Below are 24,205 nucleotides of genomic sequence, written 5' to 3'. Positions count from 1 at the left end.
ACGGTTCGAATGTCTCTTCTCCACGCAAATGTCCACCGATGGGTTCCTATTTACATCATTGAAAGCAGCACAACTCAAAATTGGGATGTTGGTATCTCTCACGAACAGTTAGGATTGTGAGCGTAAATCAGAGGGATGGACGCGATTACGCTCAACTCCATTTATTCGTCTAGGAAAAACGACGTGGAAAACGCCGATCGAATTTCCCTGCGAGGGTCCTGACGACGTGTGACGTATGTATGCGAACGCAAGCATACGCATCGTATGCTTGCGGTGCCGAGCAGACAATCAATAAACTATTGACGCTAGCAGATGCGGTGCGTCTGGACAGATATCCAGTAAATGCGTAGTGATTTCTTCCGTTCTCTTTTTCACCGACGATTCCGATTCACGAAGTGGACTGGGTCACCTGACAGAGTCTCATGGTGCAATACTTGGACATTGCTGATTGAACCACATTTTCACAACGATAGATTTGGCGAGACTTTATGTACTGTCCGGATTCCGATGATTCTGATGGTCATTGCACACAAAAAGAATGGGGAGAGATGAAATGCAATAAAGGCGCTCACTTCTGGCGCCGTTCTCCTCTATTCGAACCTCATTTTCAGAACTCACCTAATTCTCACACTACATATATGCTGAACATAACCTTCGACACAATTATTTCTCACGATAAACCTGACAGACCTCTTTTGTAAGTGCTTCTGATGTATCATATTTCTAGAGTTGTAAGGGAGAATCTACACTTCTACTGTGATATTTGTGAACTATGCCTTGGTGCCTACCTTCGAGTGGACACATCCTAAATTCAAACATTTCACAGAAAAGCGGTCATAAATTGCAGGCTGTGCTTCGGAGTGGCACAAGCAATCGGTGGACCGTTTCCGTTCTTCGAAACTACTACGCCAAGTGATCCGCAGCTGTGCAGCTGTGCTTCTTTTTGTTTGCTATTAACGGACATTTCACCTAAGCGACGTAGTACGAGTGTAGTTACTTCTTTACTCTTTAAATCTTAACGAGTAAACAAGGATAAAGAAGATAATCTTCGGAGTATCAATCTGTTTCTGATGCGCCAACCCCTTTGACGCAATTCAAAACCATTGAGGTTTTTACGATCTCGTGTTGCCCTACACAATGACTTGCGAAGGGTCAGCCGATGTATCAAGTTAGTGTTCGTATCCTCTCAGACAAGTCTGGTAGCAATTTATCAATTTACAGAGGAAATTATTATATTATTTTTCATTATTATTATTTTATCAATTATTATTATTATACTACTTACTAGTTATTATTATTTTATTAATTTGTTGGAATGAGGGCCTTGGTTTTGTGCTGAGGTGGTTTCGAACTATCGATCGACTGCGCGGTCACAGTCGGAACTATTACCGACTGCGCTACAACCACTCATTCCCGAATATATACTAAAATTGGAACAGAACAACCTGTTTCGTCTGCAAAGAGTCTGTAGGTGTTGGACAAAAATTCAACAAAATCTGTTTTTATTTAAGGCTGGAACCAAGAGTGGAATTGCTCTGAGTTTTACTTTAACAAAATTTCAAGTATTTGAAGAGATATATTCCACTGTCAGGACTCTATTAAGCCGAGATTTATAGTTGATCGCTGTCTGAACAACCATAGCGTTTCAGGATGATTTTCTTTGGTTTTCTGTCCTGTACAGTACACATGGAGATGGGCGGTGCTCCGGACGGTCGTGCCCCATTTGCTGTTCATGAGCGCGCAATCGACTGTGCTGGTTTTCTTCATATTCCTATCGTCAATAGATCAGGTTAGTTTCCAATAATTATATTTGCTCGCCATTTTTCTCTCTGGAATGGTTCAATACTCATGATCCGGAAATTTAGCTCTCGTCATCATATATCTACTTGTTTAAGTATTTCTTCCGTCGTGAATTTCCTCCTTATCTATGACCCACCTTTTCTGATATGAATGCAATGCTGTGCTATAGTAAAATACGGCAAAAAAAGGAGTTCAAAATAATAGTAATAGTAACGTTAATATGATAAATAAAGAGAAATAGACGTAATCATAGTTTAAAGGTTAAAAGGTATCATCATGCATAAATAATCATATATAAAAACCAACGGCTTCGGAGTTCCGCGCAATGTCGATGGGATTCTGGGAAGTATTTGTGAAATTGAGCACTTGAAGGCAGTACTGTAGCCCAAGGTTTGAAGCAAAATCACTCCGGTGCTTTAGCAGTGTTAAACACCTTTCTGGACCTCAAGAAGTATGAAGGGGAATTTTTAACGAGTAAATTAGTCCCTAGAAAGTGGTGGTCGCTTACGTAGCTCCGGTTTTAGTATAATATACGAGAATAAGCATAAGTATCGATATTCTTGTGAGTTCTATTTCTGAGAACAAAAAGGAGTCCGGAAATTTTCTCAAATTTCGAACAATAAGAGATGTAATAAGCAAGAGATTGATGTTTTCTGGATCTTTTGTTCTTATATGTATCCGTCTCCTCGATCGCTACTTTTATTCGTCTTTTTCTTGAACGTTTCATAGGATCGGCTCAGATAGAACCACCAGCACGAGCCGATATTTCGGCCAATCTATTCAAACACATTCAAATTTACAGAAATCAAATTCAATTTTTTAAACATTTATTTATTCCTGAATTTTCACTTCAAATTTCCATTATATTCAAATACAAACTGTAACTATAACTTTTCCAATTTTAGCATATATTATCGACAGCAAATGATTTTCATTTTCTTCAGAATATTTGGCCTTTTGAGCCAGAAACCTTATGTTTTATCCACCAGTGGATTTACATCCCGTGTCTCCTTCATGTTCGCGACTATATAATATATAGCGCAAGCGCGGCTGATGCGTAATTACAGTATACACACCGATAAGATGTCCATGAATTAGTGGTTGTTATTGCTGTGGAACAGACAAGTGCACATACTACGTTGCTCCTGAATTACGCAACCACAGTCATCGGATCTACCTCCACCACAACAGCTGCTGCTTCCAGGTGCCAGCTTATTCGACATCACGCTTCAAAATTCAGGATGTGACTGTGCTCCCTGCTGAAGGAATGACAGCCTGCTGCGAAGGTTCCCGTAGATTTGGACTTGGTTGAATAAACAGTTGCATTTTTCTAGAAAATTCTCTTTTTCAGCGAACTCCACGTGCCCATGCGAGTTACAGTTATCATTTTGTGCAGGAGTACGATTTCCTGAAAAGAAACACTACAAGGATTGTCATTACATCCATTTTCAAACACCATTTATTTCAACCGATGATTTCCCCTACAGCGCTGATGTTCCGATTAGCATTCGGTGGCCTGTGGTGAGTATTTTTGTAGCGAATTTTGTCGGTAACTAATATAACATTCTCGTATTGTTCTGGTACTGTAATTGTTCATCGAAGTGGTACCTATAGCATACATTCTAGATATATCAAATATCATTACCGTATTTGTTTCATACACTTCACTTTAGTCTTGCGCAATGCAGTACCATAAGTTTTGGTCCTTTTCTGCTTAAGGGAAATTACCGTAGCCTTCTTACCATAATCTCATCCTTCGTATGCTAGATTTAAAATCTTAAGTATTTTTTTGGCAGCATATTCTCTTTCTTTTCCTTTAAGCTATTCTATAATACTTCATTGACTGTGATTACTCTATTGTGTACCATTTTCTCGAGTGAATTTGTGAGGGAAAAGGGGGATTTTCAAAGATTTTTAGTGTTCATCCACCTTGTTTCTAAACGTTCACCATAACTGAATACAATGCACGTGATTTTGATATATTATCTTGAGTACGAAGGAGTTTATTCTAGCGATCGAACGTAGTGTTTTTATAAACAGAAACCATAATATACGAACAGCAAACCGTTGATGTTCTTGGATTTGAACATTTTTACTTATGTAGAACCAAGCGCGTTACTTGGTGAGGATACTGTCAGAATATCCGTTTATTTCTTATTGTTTAACCACATGCAATTTATTGGAGGAAGAGCCGAAAAAGCAGAAAAAAGGTTGCGGCCATTTTTTTCTTCTACGCGCTATCATGAATGTTGTTTCGGATACGAGCCATCGGAACGAATCGAATGTAGTCGAGTGTTGAATAGATCAAACTTCGTGTGAGAACGTCAGATACTGAAAATTTGAAATAAAATCCTCAAAAAGCTAGGTGTATTTACATATTTATTTATTTGTTTACTTGAAAACAGAATAGATAGGGTCTAATGTTTGGTTTTACTAAGATAAGTAGTGAATCAGTTGCAAATTAACAGGATAACATTCTTCTAAACGTTTGTGACTTCTGATTTTGTTTTAGATTTCTGGCAGATTACTTACATATCACAGCAAAACTTTCTTTTCTCTACGTACCATCGTTTAAAAGGGTTTTGAAGGGAAGGATTGTATTCCGCTTCTTCAATGGAATTCATTGCTAGTTTAGTAGTTTTTGTGGATGACGATTAGCCTAGATTTTCCACTTTCTACTGTCCGTCTAATAGACTCATATGCGCTCTCCTTAGTCATCTTTGAGGCTGAAAAACCTCTAATTTCAGCGACCTCTATCGATGAGGTATAGTCGAGGGCGCTCGTGCCGCTGCACAGTTGAGGATCATTTGTCATTCCTATGGTATTATTTGGTTTTGAGGGTGGAGGCCAACATTCAGTAAGGGACATCTGCGCTTCAACGGCCAGCTGTGCTTTCAAACGAATCGGGGAGCCGATCGATACCAGCGCATTCTCTAAGATTCAGCCAACTGATATTTCCAAACAAATTAAATTTTGAAAATTGAGGAATAGCCCGGGATTGGGGACAGTCACTGTACCGTAATAATCAGTTCTAATACCGTATCCTCTTCTCCGGCTTTTCACATATGCGTGTCCCTTTGAGAGCGGTGGATTAGCGCGATAAGAGGAGCCCGCTTAAGAGTTCCGGTCGGCGCTAAGAACACCGTCCGACGCTCCATGCGGTACACGGCTCTTGGGTTTTCTGCATTCAGTGCGTCAATGTAATTTGTATTCGTAGTTGAAGGAGTTTCATCGTAATCCATTGGTAATTAGAGACACCTGTGCACTGATGGATTGCGCAAGTGAATTAGGAAAATCGTCAAGGTCATCAGCAGAAATACACGATCCAAGCCGTCAATTAACACTTAGTTAAGAGTCCCATAGCCATACCATACGGCACAACTTCTATCTCTCCAATTGTCGTCAACAAGACACGACATCTCCTGATGCGATCACATCGTGCGCGGACATTGTGTCAACCACCTGTGCCTAATGAGCGACCACTGTGATTCGAATGCTTATCTGGTTTTAATCACTAGAAAAAAAGATCTGCTCTTTTTGGAACCGATTGGTTTCTCGATTTCACTGAAATTAGCTTAATTAATTAGAATTAGAATTTTTAGCTTCGATCCATCTACAGCTGCAAAATCTAGACGGATTTAAATAAGATGGGTTTCTTTGCATTTATAAGTTTTTGGTGGTTTCACGGATTTTCTCTAGTCACTCTCCGATTGAAAAACGTTTTCAGACCGTTGAAACAGTTTTGCTGCCTCGCTGGAAACTGACCTTGCCTGTGAAGTATCCATAATTTCGCGCCTCGCGCTCCCGCAAGGGATGGATGTTCATTGTACTGCTATTCTGCTGACTTTTTCATGTTTGTCACTAAACAAATTTGGTGAAATTTTATCTTCCTAAATTTTTTTTGCGTCTTTATTAATGCCGCGCCTTCGTTAATCACAGAGTGGAAGTATCTCTCAACTCCGATTTTTTGCTGAGTTTGTCTGAGTGAGCAACCGTTCTACTCTTTCCACTCATTTGGCTTCTTGAATTGAATTACTGAACTCCTTGGATTTCCACTTACTATGCTATTTCCTCTGTTTCACATTTACTTTTCGTTTTTCTACTGTTTTTCACTGGATAGTGGTGCTCTGCAGATTTGGCAGGAAATACATAGAGTATAAGTAGAAGTGTATGCACTTGCACAGTGTCATGTAATTACAAATTCTTCAGGACTATTTCTCGTATTCATTCGTTCATAAGGTAGTATAGATTCCTCGTCACTTACCGCAGTTGAAGAGGAAGTCAAACAAAATGTAAGGACAAATTTACGGCCGTGTATTTTTTCTTTTTTGAAGTCTATCAAAAGAGAGAACAGAATCTCCGGAGGATGAATGTGGATTCAATTTCAAAAAATTTTCTCTCGTCCTATGGTTCCAACCTGTTTGGAGGAATGTATCTTGTCTCGTTATCTACCCAAATGAATTTTTCTTTTAATCTATGAGCTACCTATTGTATATGAATAAGATGCGATATGAACTGGGATTGTGGTAGAAAGAAGAAATCCAATGAATACTAGTACATGACGTCACCAGCGTGAAATGTTACGAATTTTGAAGATATCACATTGTATCGATGAGATTCTGGGAAAAATAGACGTCTTTGAGGAGCATTTGAGAGTAGGAAATTTACAAATGATAACATTAATTCTCCATCACTTAATACAGTTGTACAGTTGAAGAGGAAATTAGGCAAAATTTAACGATAAAATGAGAACAAAAAAATTTGATTTTTTTCGTGTTTTTTGAAATCTATCAGGAAGGGAAAACAGAATCTCCGGAAAATAATGAGTGTTGATTTAATTTAAAAAAATCCTACTCATGAAACTTCCTCTTCTGTCAAGAACTTTCAAACGCAAAGAAGAAATTTAAAAAAATGGCAAGCTATTCTCGACGAACTCAGTTTTTCAGACCGAATGGCAATTGACGGTAACAGCGCACGACCGTTTGGGAAGCCCACTTCTGGAAGTTTCACGATTTTTCCGCAATATCAGTTCTCATTCTCCTATCACAGATATGACTATAGTGAGTAGCGTAAAAATACAATTTATTCGGTTGATGAGTCTTACTTGGTGCATTTCTTTTTTCAGGAAGCAAAAAATCTTACTATTAGTTTTTCATTCTCAGTGGAATGTGAAGAAAATTTCTACGGTCCTGCTTGTACGATCTTCTGCAATGAAACTTTCAAAGAGTACGATATTTTTATGGATCAAGTTAGCAATTAGCCACTCTTACTCAATGTTTACAGTCAAAATGGAGGTTCGTTCAAGTGTTCTTTGGAAGGTAAGAAGATCTGTGAGCCAGGTTGGAGCGGATCGCTATGCAATGAACCGCGATGTGATCACGATTGTGTTCACGGGACATGTGTTGGGCCAAACACGTGTAGGTACGTACTCATGCGAACTTGTGCCTTTTACAAAAAAAAAAATTCAAAATACTTGAAAAGTTCTAAAGTGCTTAATGTGGATCAATTCCTAAGGCATGCGCAAATGTGGTCGACTTTATTTCGGGATCGTAGAAGCTTCTGAGTTTGAGGCTTATACAATGCGCTCAAATCGGTTTACTTGTCGTTCTAGACAAGCTGGCTCCTTTTTGACCTTACAAGGATTAAGGATAAAGGATAAAGTGTCTGGCGTTAATCAGTCCGCTTGGGATGCGCCGCCACCTTCACTTTAATTCAGAATCGTTTGAGGTTTACGAACGAACAATGACTCTACAATGACTTGAGGGGGCTAGCCACTGTGTCAAGTCAGTGTTTTTATTCTCACAGACAACTCTGGTGCCAATTTATCCAGCGCGGAGGGATGGAAGGCTTTGTTGGCCTGCAGCGGTTCGGAATCTCCGATCGTGCAGACGCAGCAGATCGTTTTACCGACTGCGCTACTTCCACCCTAACCATCAAGATAGAAAAATATTTCCATGAGAATTGAAATGAGAAGACAATATTGCTATGTTCATTAGCGTCCACAGCTGCAAATCGAGGAAAAACCACCATGTTTTCATCCTCATTTGAGCTTGTTGTTTAACATTGGTTTTTTTTTGCTTAAATTCCAGATGTTCGCATGACCTTCCAGGCTGCGCCAGCTGCAAAATAGCGACCAACGCATTCTGTTGAAAAGAAAAAAACGCTTTTCATGTCTCATAGATTAGCGGAGGTCTCTGAAAGCTCGGAGTTTTCTCTTTCAGATGCGACTTTGGCTGGAGAGGTGTGTCGTGTTCGGAATGTGTACCATTAGCCGGCTGCCAACACGGTTCCTGTCGCACATCTCATCAGTGCGAATGTCATCCGGGTTGGGGAGGTGTTTTGTGTGATGTGTAAGTCTCTGAGGTAGCACTCTGAAGGTCCCATCAAGGCTTTGTGGACTTTTTTTAGTGACCTCGACTATTGCGCCCACCACCGTGATATCTGCAGAAATGGTGGCGTTTGTTTAGCGGATTCTCTCCTTTCCTATCGGTGCAACTGCTCTGCTGGATATGAAGGACGAAACTGTGAGCGACTGGTAAGCTTTCTTCCATATTGTATCGTTGTTATCCAAACTTAACGATTTCATGGATTCTTACAGAGCAAAGTCGACTGTTCGATGATAGATTGTGGAGCTCGGATCTGTGTAATGGCTGCCACACCACAATGTGAGTGTCCTCCGGGTTATGTTGGCGATCGGTGCGAGTATTTTGAAAGTGAGTAACCTTCAGGAATCTGCTATATTTTAGAATCATAAATATAAATATTTTGTTTTACAGGAGCCTATTTTGGTATCTGCACTTATTTTTGAGAAAAAAAACTAAGAAATTGTGTTGTGGATAAATTTTTTGCTCTAGAGTGTTTATGAAATCTCACGAAGTCTAATCGATGAGCGTTGGAAATATATACAATTCTATTATGTTCGATGGCAAGGTGTCAAAAATTTCTTTGGTTGACTTTTTCAGATTGTTTTTGCTGATTGTGAGAAGAAAAATGTCGCAGTTGTCTGAGCTCTGAAGGAAAATCTGCACCACGTTATCCACGCTTATTTTTATGCTACTTTTTTACACTTACTTGTATTTTTCTATTCATTTTTTATATTTTTATATGATCTATTATTTTCTTGCAAAGTTCTTTATTTTAATGAACAAACTCTACCTACTCATCATAAACCTAGTTGATACTATTTTAGGTGACCTCAAACCTCTCATCCGAATCGACGTCTTGCTCATTAGCTTAGCACTTTTCATACTGTCTATTTGTCTTGCAGTAGTCAGCATTCTGGTGAGATTTATTTGCGAAAAACTGGAACTGATACAACGAGGGGTTGGTTTCTTTGCGGCAGTTCAATTCAGGTTCATTTTGTTCAATTTAGGAGATTTTTAGAATCACGCGGGTGCTCTATATTCCACCCATTGGGTAGCTGCTGAGGTGCATGTCAGAAGTGGAGGTCATGTTTGGAACATTTTTTTGCCCGGAGTCCGGATGCCTACCCAATGAACGCCTCTACTTTCAGGTAAAGAATCACGATCGTCATCTCCACCTCCAACGTACGACACCGGCCAAGGGCAGTCTCCTTGCATATCGTGGCGAAGAGGCAGTACGGACCTCGTGCAGGAAGTTTCTGTCTAGTCGATATTCAACGGATATTCAGACACGGGCTGTACAAATCACTCATTTCATTCCAAATGCATAGCATTCTTTAATATGATATTTTTGTCCATATCAAATTTGTGAGATGCTGATTGATTTACGATGTATTTACGTTTGTATATGAGAATTGATTGAATTTTGCATTTTATTCTTTCTGAATTTTCGTGGTTCCATATTTGGCAAGTACATCTGGTATTTCTGTAAGAAAACACCAAAGGATTCTTAGCTTTTTTCAGGAAATATTTTTTGACGTTTTCAGGAAACAATTTCTGTGAAAACAACTTTATATGCAGTCTCTTCTACATATTCATCTCCCTAGTACACAACAAATCGAAGGAATGTTTGTCCCTAAAACAAAAGAACAACATCTAAAAACAAAAACATAACGCAAGGATATATGATAGTAAAATAAATATTAGTACACGTAATACTTTAGCACAAAGAAATATTGCAAAAATGAAAAACCCTATTCCTTACCAACACTTCTTTGACCTCGCCAAGTGATGAGCATATGACAAGAAAAAAATCTAAAACAATTGAAAAAGAGTAAAAAAAAAACTGAAATATTTTTATTTCAACATTTTGGACAAAATTATGCAAGATGACACGAAAAATATTTGTAGAAAAGTTACTTTTGTAAAACATAGTAATTATGGCACACCACCTTCAAATGTTTGGAAAAATGTCGGAAAAATAGGAGCCTACAGGACGCGGGGAATCATTGACTGGATATATAATTACACTAAGAAATTTCTCGTTCTATTAAATGTGGGTCTTAAGAATCTCATTGAAGAATTTGCGGTTGTTTCTTCCCCAGAATGCTGTTTTGTACGACGCCATCTATTGCAACGCTCCACCCGTTGCGCCGCCTCCGTCCCGCGATTCGTCGAAAATCAATTCGGACTGCTCCAATAGGCAGTAAGGTACGCTACGCGTGCAAGGGAGGCGCAATAGAAGGCATAGTACAAAACAGCATTCTGGAGGCTGCTGTTTGCAGTGATTCAGGGATAGATGAGCGGAACCACCCCGCTTTCCATAATCTACGACCCCGTGTACGGATACTCTACCTGAAATCCGTACCACCCCAGATTCGTGGTATGCTGCCGTTAAAGCAGAGGAGCAGAAAAAGTAGTACAAAAGGAAACTTCTCGAGACGTCAATACTGTCTTGCAAATTTATTAGCAGTTAAGGTGCAATCACACTTTCTTTCTCTATTTATCTTTCAATAGGCTCTAAACAAAAGCAAATTTCATGAAACACTTCAGATTTCAAAGGGACCGTTTATCTTCGGTTTTACATCGTCAATGCTCTTGGTACAAGTACCAGTGCGTCACGGTGTTCAGAACTTTAAGGAACGGTTTGAGAGGTAGGATCTGGGTTTTATTATTATTATTATTATTATTATTATTATTATTATTATTATTATTATTATTATTATTATTATTATCATTATTATTATTATTATTACTATTATTATTATTATTATTATTATTATTATTATTATTATTATTATTATTATTATTATTAAGTTACAGTACTAGTTGTCATGTTATAACAACGGAAACTGGCTGCAAACCTTAAAACTTCCGTGGTAAGGAAATTCGGGAAAGGTTCATTCGAGTTGTTAATATTCTTGCTCTCTTATGATATATCGATTGCTCTCAAATGTTCTGGAAGCAGGTCATATGGAATTCCTGATTTTATAAAAAGAACACCTATCCCATCATTTTTTTAAGTTTTTTTTTATTTTATCTCGGCTTATTCATGAACACCACTTTTGTGTAGATATACCAGCCGCTTCCCAAGCAACCTTGGGCTCATATGAGCTTTTTTCGTTAAATTTTCAAGTATTGCTAGGTGTTGTCATTGTTTTATATAGTGATCTAGGCTGATCGATCCAAGGATCACGGCTTCGAGTGATTAAGGCGGGAAAACATCACTGATCATTTGTGCAAAAAGTGTTGTGCTATAGATATCATTGGTTACATTTTTTCTCTTGTTCTTTTTTCTTCTAAACATTAACCTCTTGTTGAACGCCACTGTTGACGAATTTTTCTGTGTAAGAGCACCGAGGGAAGTGGATTTTCCTCGGATAGTCCTGTTTTTAGGGCTCCACTTTCAGCCTAAAATGAGTCTAAAGAGGTTCTTCTCTTTAGAAATAAATGTTTGCCCGAAAATGTTCTAGTTTTTGGTTTCTCTGTGCAGCGGTGCTCCTCTCCTACCGCCTTTCTATCCTGACATTTTTTCAAGGTGCTGTCGTTTTTTTTCATCTTCGTATTTGAATAAATATTGATTTTACGTTTCAGGTGATCTTAATTGCCTTGAAGTTTACTGATTAATCTTCTTGAGGGAGTTTAGTGTATTTATTGTGTATTAAATCCAATATTATAAATAAACATAATTTATTTCATTGCTGTGTATTTAGGAACTTCTCAGTGCTTAGGAAATGGTCAATTTTGTTCAGTAATGTGGATTTTTTCTTCGGTATCAAACGTTACCGTCACATTACCACATAGGTATCTCATTTTACCGATATTGTACAATATTGGATGTACTGTTACTGTATTTTGGCTACTAATGTAACTGTATATATTTTAGTATGAGACAAACAGAGTCGAATATAATGTTTGCATCGATCTGCACATGTGAGTGCGCGAGAGAGGCGATTCGTTACGGAAGAAAAGTGAATGATCCGGGAAAGTTAGATGACGATGTAGTACATTATGTCCTAAGATGATGAATCACTCCTCTACCCAAGTACCGTTCCACGTCATAGTTCGATAATTTTCTATAAATCACCAAAATATGTAGCCTCAGAATCCTATTGTGCCGTACCGTACACCGGATTTCTGTTCCCATAAATTACTAAAAGTCTTTATTCCTTGTGCTTTCAAAGTAGAATATCGATTGAAATATGACAGTGCCATAATTCTTTCATTCACATTTGAAATGTTATCTGGAGCAACTTAGATGGATGTCAGAAAAAAGTTCATTGATTTAGGGTGAAGGTACGTAATGGTATGATTCAATGGTTGTTACCTATTTGATGGAAAAATGTAGACAAACACCTCGACGACTCCCTTAACTTGCCTCACAATGCACCGTAAACTGTCCTGTAAGAATTAGTGAATTATTTAATGTGTATTGTACGTGCTACAATGATGCTATCGTTTTAGAGCGTTCCTACCGCTATTCCAATCCGTAAACCACTTCATCCTGGATGCTCATCGATGTTTATGGAAATGTTGAAAATGGGTGAGATTTCGTTATTACTGCCTGAGAACGGAATAATGAAGGTTGAATTTGAATGAGGTCTCTTCAGAAATTTTGTCGTTGAACTCTTATCAGGATCACACACATTGTGTTGCACGTGAACTTCCGTTTTCAATTCGATGAGCAAGAAGTGGTGATGACTTCGTCCAGTAACGGTGTTTGAAACCAGAAAATACCCTCCGATCCTCCCCAAAGGGGGATTTACAATGTGATGATTACAGGCACGCTATTACAACTCGCTTCATCCTCATGACAAATCCCATCTTCTTATTTGTACTTACTTCCCGAGTTCTATGAGGTATAAGTTACCAGATTTTATGAATGTGAAGTTGTTTTTTTTTCCAAAGGCGATGAAATTCAGATAAATGTGAATAGTCAACATTTGGCTAGCTACCGTCATCGTTTTCTGACGGAATCCGTACAACCGATTGGATTGAAAGGTGATATGTGTATTGAGAGGATTGAGTTCGATGGCTTCTTGTTCCATGTTCTGGTAAGGATTTTTCTTTCTATTTCCTAGATAACAAATCAGATATTCTCTTCCATCAACGTGTTTTCGATTGTTTAGAAGAAAAAGTTTCGTAAAACGTTTCAATTTCCTTTGTGTATCTCGTGCTTTTGTGTAGATTTCTGGATTAAACTCAAATTGATTTTTTTTAATGTCAAAGACTCTATTTATTCTACAATCATATATTCAACTATTTTGTACATTAAAGGCTGGGATTATGATGGAGATGACTATGAACATAGTGGATACAAAGCCTATGGAACAGATGTTTATCAACCTCCTGTTGTACGTTTAATTAAATATTTATTTCCTTTAAAAAAGTTATTTGCTTCAGCTATTTTTCTCTGCTTGTAAATATTTCTCATGTTGGTTCTTTTGGACAGCTTTTGCCTGTTTTTACCCGCTTTTCCTGGTCACGTGCTATTGTGTACTCGACGCTGATATGTAGTTCATATTTTTTCGAGGTCCCATTCAGTTCCACCGATCACATCCCTATCGTGCATACTTCTGAAGAAAGATTGGTATTGTCTATTTCAAAGTACTTTATGTCGAATAAATGTTCAAAGAAAATATTCCTAATCAATTTTTAAAAGAAGAATCTAATCAAAATGTCCAAGATTTGTCCCAAAGTACAGATTGTTTGTTTTCCAGTACAGATTTGTCAAATGGTTAATTCTTTACCCCGCCCGTGCCTGGTAACCTGATATGAATCAATTTTTTTACGTGAGATCAAAATAGATATAGAGAAAATATAAAGATATATAGATAAGGAGATTGTAGAAAAGATATTTTCGTATGAAGATAAGTGATGGATAGTTGATCGTTTATTTGTACGGCTTCGAGCGTTCCGGCGCGCTATCTTCTACAAGGAGTTCAAATGGAGCGCGCCAGCCGTGTGCACAGGCCTTCTTTTTCTTATCTTTTTGAGCTTCTGTGTCTCATTCAATGTTTCACGGATCAAAGGCTTATCATATATCAACATCAAAAGCAGCTGCAGCAGCCTTAACTTCTGGACTAATTGTAGGAAACTGACTGTGTCAAAAATGTTCCGCCTTCTCAACAGAATCGTCTTGTAGAGTAAAGAATTCGCCATTGAATGATGCATAAAATACTTGAAAATATCTTCTATTTTTATATGCATTTTTCACTTTGCAAAAAAAAAAAACGCTCATGACTTTTTCCTCAACCAAATACATACGCTACAAGCATTCATTTACGGACAGCTGCATAGGCGTGTTAGTACCGCACATCCATTACACCTTGGAAAGTTTCTGCTGATCAAATTTGAGGGTCATAGTGCCTCTGGCATCAGTGGAGCTTTATCATGAAACACTCAAGAACCGCAACATAGGTGAAAATGATCCACTACACGCATAGACAGCAGAGAGAGCACATCGGGAAACCTAGTGAATTGCATTGCTTCCTAAGCATTCATGTTATGGTAGAATTTTAACTACAAAAAGAAAAGATCTACTTCTAGGTTAAGACTAAGACGGTTCTAGCAACTTTTTTCTTAGAAATTTTGGGAACAATAATTAAAGATGGGATGCTGCGCAGTCGGTTAGAGGTCTGTTGCACCTACACCGTTGATAGTTCAAAGCCGCACTATTGCAGAACAACCCCTTCATCCCTCCGGGATCGATAAATTGGTACCAAACTTGTCTGGTAGGATAAAAGCACTGACTTGATCATCGGTTGGTGCCGCAAGTCACATTTTATAGCCCAATACGCGTTCCAAGACCTCAACGATTACGACTTGCGTAGTAAAACGCGTTAGAGGATCCCAGGTGGATTGATACGACAGTGACTTTATCCTTCATCGTTTTCGTAATGGAAGATAAGCTTATGAAGTTAAAAAATCAAATAATGAATAGTAATCAAACTGCTTCAGAATTTTCCTCTTCATTCGTTACTTACGATTTTACTCGCTACTCCAGTCTTCCCTGAGCAATTTCACACTGTTGCTCGCTTTTATTGGGCATAGCACAAGAACTAAGTATTTCAAAGGTGGGAAAAAATACGATCAGAGTCACTGAACGATCCATCGGCAGCATTACACTAGCAATTTCTCATTCCATTCAAATGAGAGAGGAGGTTCAGAACTCTGGGCCAAACATCAGAGAAAATGTCGTGCTTGTGAGGGAAAGGGGAATGAGGTATGATGGACACGTCTCGACAACGATCGCTGGACAAAAGTCGTGGTCCGCAGGGATCCATTCATTCAGAAGTAGTTTTTGTCTTGTTCTTTTGCAAACTCAGCTTCTCGTAAACAATACTTTGTGCGCACAAAGATAGCCGTATCGTACCTACACTACAGTTATAAAAATAGTCTATGAAGCATATTTATGTACGAGTGATGTATTCAGCAACACTTTCTCTTTCAGTCCCTTCTTTCATGGATGCAAAGAGTTGCTTCGCCATATAAGCTGATAATTTCGAAGCTTATAATCCATTTGATTTTTTAATCCGCAGGTTTTTCCTGTGATACATACAGAAGACGTGCGTCCAGAGCCCTAACTATAACTGTACCGGTTAATACAACATCGAGAGTTTCAGCGGAGTCTACTTCTAATCGAAACTTTTAAAAGAATCAGCAGACGTGCCCGCGAGTATTCGTCGTCGTGTGAAGAAACGCATAAGGACAACCAGTAAGTAATGGTCATAAATAGCGAGAGATTTACCGTGACATATACGCAAACATGCACAAAAAAGCGCGCCAGCAACACGCATCGTTAACTCGCTGTAGCGTTTTTCTGCCGAGAGCGAACTCAGTGAGATGGCTGCATTTCATGGCTATAAATCACAAAGATGCCGCCGAATTAACGCAACAAAAACTCCCCTTAATTCATGGAACATTTGCGGTAGAACCTTGCATGTGCTATTACACTTTTAACGACCGCAGTCTTGTTAATAACAAGAGCAACAAAAAAAACTCTGAAGACTGAATTTTAACCAGTTATCGATAACGATCATATTATTCATTCATTTTACAATGTATTTCTCCTAAAGGCTTTCTCTAATCGCTCCGCACTTCCAGGATTATGACCCAGGTCAATTATTTATCGCCCACTTGTTGTGATGCTTCTTTATCTCACCGCTTCATTAACTATGGGAATACGGTAGTGGTTTTATATGGTTGAATAGATCCCGAACTTTTCAGTTTTGATAGCTCATGAAGGAAGAAAAATAGCATGAAATTAGTCAATAATTTCAAACCAGAACTTAAAACATCTATTCAATTTGATGCGCTGAGAATGATTCTATGCTTAAAAATTTGTTGAATTTACAGGACGCTGCAGATATAACTCCCAAATTTCGAAGGGGAATTGAAAAAAGATGGTACAAGACTTCAACAAAACCTCTTTATTTCTCATTTCTTTATTATTATTATTTTATTTCTATAATTCTTTACATCTACATTTTATTTCATTTGATTTACATCATTTCCTCATTTCTTTAGTTATGTATATGTACTACAACTCTTGATTTCTGTTATTACCGGGAAAATTGCTCTAAGCACTAAAAAACGGTAATAAACCTTTTCAAAATAATGTTTTTATCCCTATTTTTGTCTGTGTAGAGGTCTAGAGAGAGAAGAAGAAGAAGAAGAAGAAGAAGAAGAAGAAGAAGAAGAAGAAAAAGAAAAAGAAGAAAAAGAAGAATAAGAAAAAAAAGAAAAAGAAGAAGATGAAGAAAAACAAGAAGAGAGGTAATAAAAGATCCAAAGAAGGTAATGTCGTTCTTTTTTTAAATAAAAGAAAATTGTTTTTGATTTTTTTTAGTCTTGGTATGCGATATAATGGCCCTAATCAAATGTTATGATGTTCTGCTCTCTGACAGTCAAGTTTTCAATTGCGGATCTGTCGAATGTGTATGGTTTCTGATTGAAAAACTAAGACTGAGATTCGTAAAAATGACAATGATTTCCGGTACCCGTAATAATTGTGAACATTAATCTTTCAACAATCTCTTCTTGCGTATGTTTTCGGTGTCGAAGGCCAAATGATGACGACTGTTGACAACCGACACCTCTTCAAGAGTGTCGGCTCCTTTGCGCATCCATCTGGACACAGTTCTATTGGATGTTTACTGAGCGGCATTGTAAAAGCTGTTCTTGGTTTGCTAAGCTTCATCGCGTGGATACATTGTTTACGATATTTATTTACAGTAGCACACATAGGCTCCACACTACCAATTCATCTGCTACCTGTGCACGGGAATTTCGTTTGTTTCATGGTGATAGTAAATTATTATGATGCTTCGAATTAAAATTAACCAAAGACGAGAAACATCAATTTCATTCTCATATCAACACTAGCTCTAATTTTTGCTAATTCGTGCTATTAATTTTTGTGCATATGCCTTATTTTTTGACGAAAACTATAACCAAATTCTATAATCTAGTTCTCACTAATCATAAAAGAGATATTAGAGTATAGAATTGAGTGTATAGTGGCTACGATAGTGGTTGAAAAACTAACAGAAAAAAATAGAATTAATCACTAGCTGTTTATTAGCTGTTTAGCTATGGAGAGATTTGATTTGGATTGAAATTCTGACCTGAATCTCCCACTTCAGGCTCTGAATAAGGCGATTTTCTTAAGGTTAGCGAATAGAATTATTTAACAACCTCATTTACAGCTAATTAAAAATGAATACGGCATAAAGGAGATATTTATTGTATGATGTTATTATTATAATATTGTTACAACTAATATATAATATTATTACAAAGATTAACTCCACTAATTCATTGAATGGAAAGAACATCACATTAAATTGAATGTTTTAACCATTGAATTGGGTTTGAGTGGAGTTGTTTCCCACCCGCAAATCCCAGGATTCGGTCAGTGGATTTGCGTTACGGAGACGTATGTACGACCAACACACGCATCAATGATTAATCGAGTAGTCATAGCTGCTGAAATGGTCATTACGCAATCAAACGCTCATCGCACGGAGGCAGAAGCATATTCATATATACCTGACCATTAATGGGATCCACAATGGAACCAGGAGAGTGGTTGCGATTCGATCCCTTCAAACGCCGCACTAGGTCATAAGTCATAAGAAGTAGGATTTTTAGAAAGAACAGAACGAAAGTATTACGACATAAGATTTTATTGATCTAGGTTTTTATGGATTTGGTTGAACTGTAGCAACGATTGGTATCGATGCAATTATTTCGGACTCAACGTTGCTAATGAATTGTCGCAGGTAATTTTTTCAAAACGTATTTTAGTGGTAGGCTTTAAGAGTTTTAATTATCTCCAATCGATAGAGCACATCCTTACGAATCGATTGGTGTTCAGATATGATGAAAGAGATCTAATTAAGGCGAGTTATAAAAAATTACCGTGTTTACTGTAGGCGGTGGTCTGTACTTTGCCAAATTTAGCAGATGAGGTAAGCACTAACCAATTTGTTGTTGTATGAGTGCACCTATCGTTTGAATACTTTCTGTAGAGTGATGAGGCTCTTGGGAGGATAGAATCACTAATGGCTTTGATTTTTTCCAGGATCTGACGAAGGCAATAATGCTGAAACGTTAGCTGTCAATTAATAAAGAAAGATCGATACTAATCCTGGCTACAGCTTAAAGGCGGCGTACTACGAATATGGCCTGGTACGGATCTCAGGTGGGTAGTTCTTATACAGGGTCGTAGATTTTGGGGAAGAGGGTGATTCCGTTTATTTCTTCCTAATCACCGTGAAAAACGGCCCGGAAGATGAGGCTTCGAGCGTTCCGGGGCGCTGTCGTCTACGAAGTGTTGTATTGGAGCACGCTAGCCTCCTGCACGCGCCACATTTTCCGGGCCGTTTTTTGCGGCAATTAAGAAGAAATGAACAGAATCACCCCCCTCTGCATAATCTACTATGTTGTATAAGAATACTCCACCTGAAATCCGTACCACCCCAGATTCGTGGGGTGATCCCTTTAAGCAAATCAATAAAAAGCTACGTATTCAGCGTGCTATGATTTGAAGAAAGTTGAACATGGGCAGTATTAGAAATAGTAGACTCCTTTACTCTTTGCTTTTCTCGACTCCTTCACGTTCTTACTCACTAGCGTGCATTGTAGTGAGGACCCTGATGAGGTGACTGCTACACTGCGTACGTTGCGTAACAAGCTAAGAGCCGACACACATCAAAGTGGAATAAATGTGCTGTAAATAATTAACCTGCTAAGCTTACGAACATCAAATGATGCCGATAACAAGTGGCTTCTAAGTATCATACGTATTACGGTAGGTTGCTATCCACTAAAACGCCACAGCATGTGAACTAGCGAAACCCCTCGAGCCCGATGTGGAATCCCCACCAGGAACGGTTCCACGCACTACGATTAGGCAGTTCAGAATCAGACAAAGGCTGTACTCATTACTCATACGTAATCGCATCTGACCCAATTATTCTACTCAATCCATGACACAATAGTCGGTTGGTTATGAAATATTCCGTTGTTCGGCAACTGCAGCGAAGCAGGTCAGGGGGACCACACAGCAAAAAAAAAAAACTGAAATGCGACTTTTGGAATGGATCTATTGGTTCACTTAACTACGAGTAAACCTTAGCATATCTGCACGGTACTTCAACGGCTTGATATCCAGACAAGACAGTTGATTTTGATCAAATTTTTGTGAAAATCCTTAATCCTTCCAGGAGTGTTCGCGAGAAGTCTCAAAAGAAGATAGGAGAAGATTAATTGGAAATGTGAGGAATTTAACCTGAAGATCTCAAATAACGATGGTCGATTCACACTAAATGACGCAATTCTTTCAAGGAACTTTTCCAGGTACATAGGCGCGCGTCCACGACCACCTGCGCTAGATTACCATGTTACGGTAGAAGCACTTCATGGTTCTATCGTATAAAATATATTTCTATCGTGCAAAGAATCAAAGAGATTGTTTTTTTTTTCATGTTCAGTGAAATTTCCTAAAAATGCCTTAATCTTTTTTGAGTGCGTTTAAATTCTCTATTTGTCAGCATCAGTCAAAAAACGTTACCATCGTGTCCCTCAACCCCTTTGTAGATCGGCTAGAAACGTTTAACTCTCAGACCGAATTACGAAGTGAAAAGATCCTTTACAGAACTATTAGTTGAAGTTTATATGCATAAATATGTGTTGATCATATATGCAAATGTGCTCAACTTCCTACAAAAGTTTCTTTTCCCGTGAGCTATGTATTCCATAACCCAACAGCCGTCTTTCATGGTCAGCGGTTCTTCTTCCTTACATACCTATGCCGAGACAAAATTATTTGCAAGGAAAAAGAAGGCGCAATAGGAGACGCCTCTCGTCGTCGTCGTTGGTGCATCCTCCAAGTTTCTGTATCCTGCTTTTTTCGTGGAATTCCACTATTTTACAACATACATTCTTTGTCTTTTTCACAATTGTTTTTTTTCACAAATCTCCAGTTCCAAAAAAAGAAAGATCTGTCTTCATTCTAATTTTGTTTTAAAGCAACTCCTTTTTTTCAATCACTTCACCAAGGATGACGTTCGGGGTTCTTAAGTTTGTCTTTAGAAAATAAAAATCGAACAACCTACTGTTCCTATCCATTTTTTGTTTTTCGTCGTTGGTGGTGCATCGGTGACATGAAGGTTCTAGATCCCGGTTTTTTCATGGAAAGTTCCACTAAGTTGTTCTTATAAAATAAATTTGGTTGATGTTTTTCAGCTGCAGCAGAATTAAATTAAGAAACGTATTATTTTGGGAATGCCACATTGTTCCCTAATTGCAAAGCGGATACGGTGAGTTCCGTTTGTACGCAACAGGAAACCCTAATCTCGCCTAATTTCGCGCATTCACGACAAGATGCACAAATATTATGGTGTGCTGTCAATTACTGACAGACTGAGTGTGAACACCTGCGCATCGCTAAGAGATTGCGCAGAAGAACGAGGCGCAGGCACTGTCCGGTGAAAGGAAGCAAGGACACTCCACGCATTGCGCCTTCCTTAATGAGAACATTTAAGTCAGCTATGTGATCACATGAGCATAAAAGAATGAACTTTTTCTTCCCCTGTCCTGGAGCTGAAACCTAAGCAGGTGGTAAACGATTAGCCAGGAAGTGTGCTGGATACACATCCTAAGCAAACAATTCCTGCTAATATTGGGGATTGGGAGTGATTGCTAACCAAGGAGAGCTGGATGAGGTCATTATCTGGTGATTTGTTTACTTAGGTGTGATTACTGGCACAACAGTAAGTCAACATGTATGTACAGTAAGCTTGTGTAAAAAAATAATTCCAATAATAATAAAATTCTAAAGTAACAAAAACTAAAAAGAAAAAACAAAATCTTCCACGGAACAGGATTATCCTTCTTCGGCGAATTCAAGTTCTAAGGGGCGTTCATCGTTAATGAACATAAAACATACCATACGCCGCCTTTTCAAATGCGCAAAAAAAACCGCTAAAGCGAAAAAACTTTAAAAAAGAAAAAAAGAAAAATAAAAATTCGAAACCTTTCACAGTATCTTTAGCATTCGAATCATCACTTCAAACAATAAAAACAACATGGTAGAAAATATCTTAAACAATTGTTTCCGCTGATAAAAGGGATCATTAAGGTAGACTAGGGGGAGTGGATAATCCACCTTTTTGTCGGGCGCTATGATCTCTGTCAATTGCCGATATTCGGCACACAGTTAATTATTTATTGCTAATTTATTGCTTTAATCTCTTAATCTCGCCGCTTTGTTACGCATTCCAAGGTTCACTCTCATACACATAGACCTTAGCCGATGATCCTTACCTAATTGTCATTTAGAAGGAAACAGATGAAAGTGTGAACCTTTTGCTGGCATTTCTTTGGAAAATGGTCGTCGAATCACAATTTTCCACAAAATGTCCAAACTTATAGATTTTATTGGGAAATATATAGACATGTACATGAGAGTTACTGTATGTATGTAGCTTGTGGGGAGGTAAACAGGGATTAGTAAGAAACTTCGTCCCAGGCCTAAGAGGATGTTTTTTCCTAAAAGCACTTACAGAAAGCTTTTCCGGAAAAGTACATACACTGCTATGATCAGTGATTTTCGAGTAACTTTTTCTTCCCCTATCCTGGAGCTGAAACCTAAGCAGGTGGTAAACGATTAGCCAGGAAGTGTGCTGGATACACATCCTAAGCAAACCATTCCTGCTAATATTGGGGATTGGGAGTGATTGCTAACCAAGGAGAGCTGGATGAGGTCATTATCTGGTGATTTGTTTGCTTAGGTGTGATTACTGGCACAACAGTAAGTCAACATGTACAGTAAACTGCATACAAGCTGGAAGGAAGAACTATTGACGGCATTTCCCACGCTATAGAAACAATAAGGATGTCGGTAATTAATTCAAGAGATGCCGCAATATTGTCTTTCGACATGGGAAACGAGGATCCGCTCCGGATTAATCCAGTAAGCGATTAACTCTGGAGGTCGACTAACTTAATTTCCTATTAGTAAAGCATCTCACCCGCATGTATAATGAATATGCTTTTCTTGAAATTTGTTCTTTCCTGATTTTGTCCTCAATTCGAGTTAACAGCAGCGCAAACAGATAAGGCTGTGACTCGAGATGCATACCATAACCATTCTTCATCGAATTAGCGCTTAGAAAGACGTGTCGATTCCGCGCATGTCGGCTGGAGTAGACGAGCGCCTCGGGACCGGCAGCGGCTTACCTTTGCAAATCCTCGACGGTATCGTTAAATCAGTTGATGTGTAACAGTTGCAACTTTCCGCATCGTTACTGTATTCGGCACTTGGGGGAGCGGCTCAACGCCGGCTAACCCTCATCAAACAAACATCAAACAATGGACATGCATAAATTACGAACATTTCAGCAATGACTGATGGCGGCAACTTTTAAGTGCTTCATTCGAATGCATACTGTCTCCAGCACAACGGATCTGCGTTACGATAGAGTCAGTCAACGCATCCGAGAACTCCAATGCTGTCGAAGGATCTGTGGACTGATCCCTCCTTCCATTGTGTTGCATTTGAGTCAATTCGGGCATTGATCGTGTAATTGAGCGTGACGTTTTGTCGCGCACTGTTTATACAACGCATCCCTCTTTGATTTATTTTTATGGCACATGCCCGAAGATGAAAATTGCTTTCGCGCACATGGATATTTCGCATACGCATAAATTTCTGTCTAAGGGCAACGGCGACTTTTTATGTCCAACTCGACACATCTTCACTGATTTTCAGGAACCATTAAACCCAGAAAAATAGACAATGAAGTGTGAAATTGGAAGTTGAAGCTGTTCTTTACAATGTGTGTCTCGAAAAGATTTCTGGATACTACATAGTATATATATATATATATTTAATGAATATCTGTGTGCTCCATGTATCTGCATACGTACGAGGAAGGAAGTATAGGGAGTTTTTAGGAAAACATCAAAAAAAAAAACCAAATGCTTCCCTGACTGAAGCCTGAAAATAATTTTGGTGATCTTCTTACGAATGTGGAGACATTGAACGAAATTACCAAAATTAAGCAAAACTAAATGATCTACTCACACAGCCCTATTATTTTTGTAGTTAGCTAATTAGCGCTCACCAGCAAGTCATTGCTAACAGGGTTGAGCAACTCTTCCAGAAAGCTTCGTAAATGTTCGATGGCCTCAATGGCGAAAGTTATTCAATTTCTATCTCAAACTTAGCCACTGATCAACGTATGCGATTGTGAGAGCGGGTAATTTTGTGGGAATCCTTTGAATAGTTCAACTTTGTAACTTTGTTTCAACTAGTTCACAAAATAAAAATATGTATATAAATAATAAATATAAAATATAAAATCAAACTATGTATAGTTCACAAAATTTACTTGGGACATACATACATATGCGAATTAATTAAATTGCTGGGAACAAATCTATGTACATTTCCTTCCAAGGTTGCTTCGTCATATTCTTTCCGGTTCCTCCCTAAAAAATTTCAGCAAACAAAACACTAAGTCTGTGGTTTG

The 24,205-nt window shown here is 38.4% G+C and overlaps 3 protein-coding genes across 4 annotated transcripts; all 3 read left to right on the top strand.

The window, feature by feature from the left end:
- Positions 1-1,650: 1,650 nt before the first annotated feature.
- Positions 1,651-9,429, top strand: RB195_012536 (uncharacterized protein; the record flags this gene model as incomplete). The annotated part of the gene is made up of 11 exons (XM_064201946.1): positions 1,651-1,789; positions 3,152-3,321; positions 6,747-6,860; positions 6,926-7,026; positions 7,084-7,221; positions 8,022-8,150; positions 8,209-8,335; positions 8,399-8,513; positions 8,990-9,123; positions 9,184-9,247; positions 9,314-9,429. The coding sequence occupies 11 exons, from the start codon at positions 1,651-1,653 to the stop codon at positions 9,427-9,429; spliced, it is 1,347 nt and encodes a 448-aa protein (XP_064057827.1).
- A 2,183-nt stretch (positions 9,430-11,612) lies between these two features.
- RB195_012535 (uncharacterized protein) lies at positions 11,613-13,088 on the top strand (the record flags this gene model as incomplete). 2 transcript variants are annotated; one of them, XM_064201945.1, is made up of 7 exons in its annotated part: positions 11,917-11,966; positions 12,049-12,166; positions 12,627-12,705; positions 12,773-12,820; positions 12,874-12,878; positions 12,945-13,021; positions 13,085-13,088. In XM_064201945.1, 7 exons carry the CDS (start codon positions 11,917-11,919, stop codon positions 13,086-13,088), a joined length of 381 nt encoding a protein of 126 aa, XP_064057825.1. The 2 variants fall into 2 exon arrangements, with proteins under 2 accessions (XP_064057826.1, XP_064057825.1); XM_064201944.1 differs by lacking the exons at positions 12,627-12,705; positions 12,773-12,820; positions 12,874-12,878; positions 12,945-13,021; positions 13,085-13,088 and adding exons at positions 11,613-11,700; positions 12,452-12,466 and having other exon boundaries at positions 11,876-11,966; positions 12,049-12,133.
- An 80-nt stretch (positions 13,089-13,168) lies between these two features.
- Positions 13,169-16,896, top strand: RB195_012534 (uncharacterized protein; the record flags this gene model as incomplete). Its single annotated transcript, XM_064201943.1, has 3 exons — positions 13,169-13,216; positions 13,440-13,516; positions 16,812-16,896. 3 exons carry the CDS (start codon positions 13,169-13,171, stop codon positions 16,894-16,896), a joined length of 210 nt encoding a protein of 69 aa, XP_064057824.1.
- Between the last annotated feature and the right edge of the window lie 7,309 nt (positions 16,897-24,205).

Source organism: Necator americanus, chromosome V (genome assembly GCF_031761385.1).
Source record: "Necator americanus strain Aroian chromosome V, whole genome shotgun sequence".
NCBI classification, from domain to species: domain Eukaryota; kingdom Metazoa; phylum Nematoda; class Chromadorea; order Rhabditida; family Ancylostomatidae; genus Necator; species Necator americanus.
Note: the sequence above shows the minus strand (reverse complement) of the source record. Positions and strands in the feature narration are given on the sequence as shown.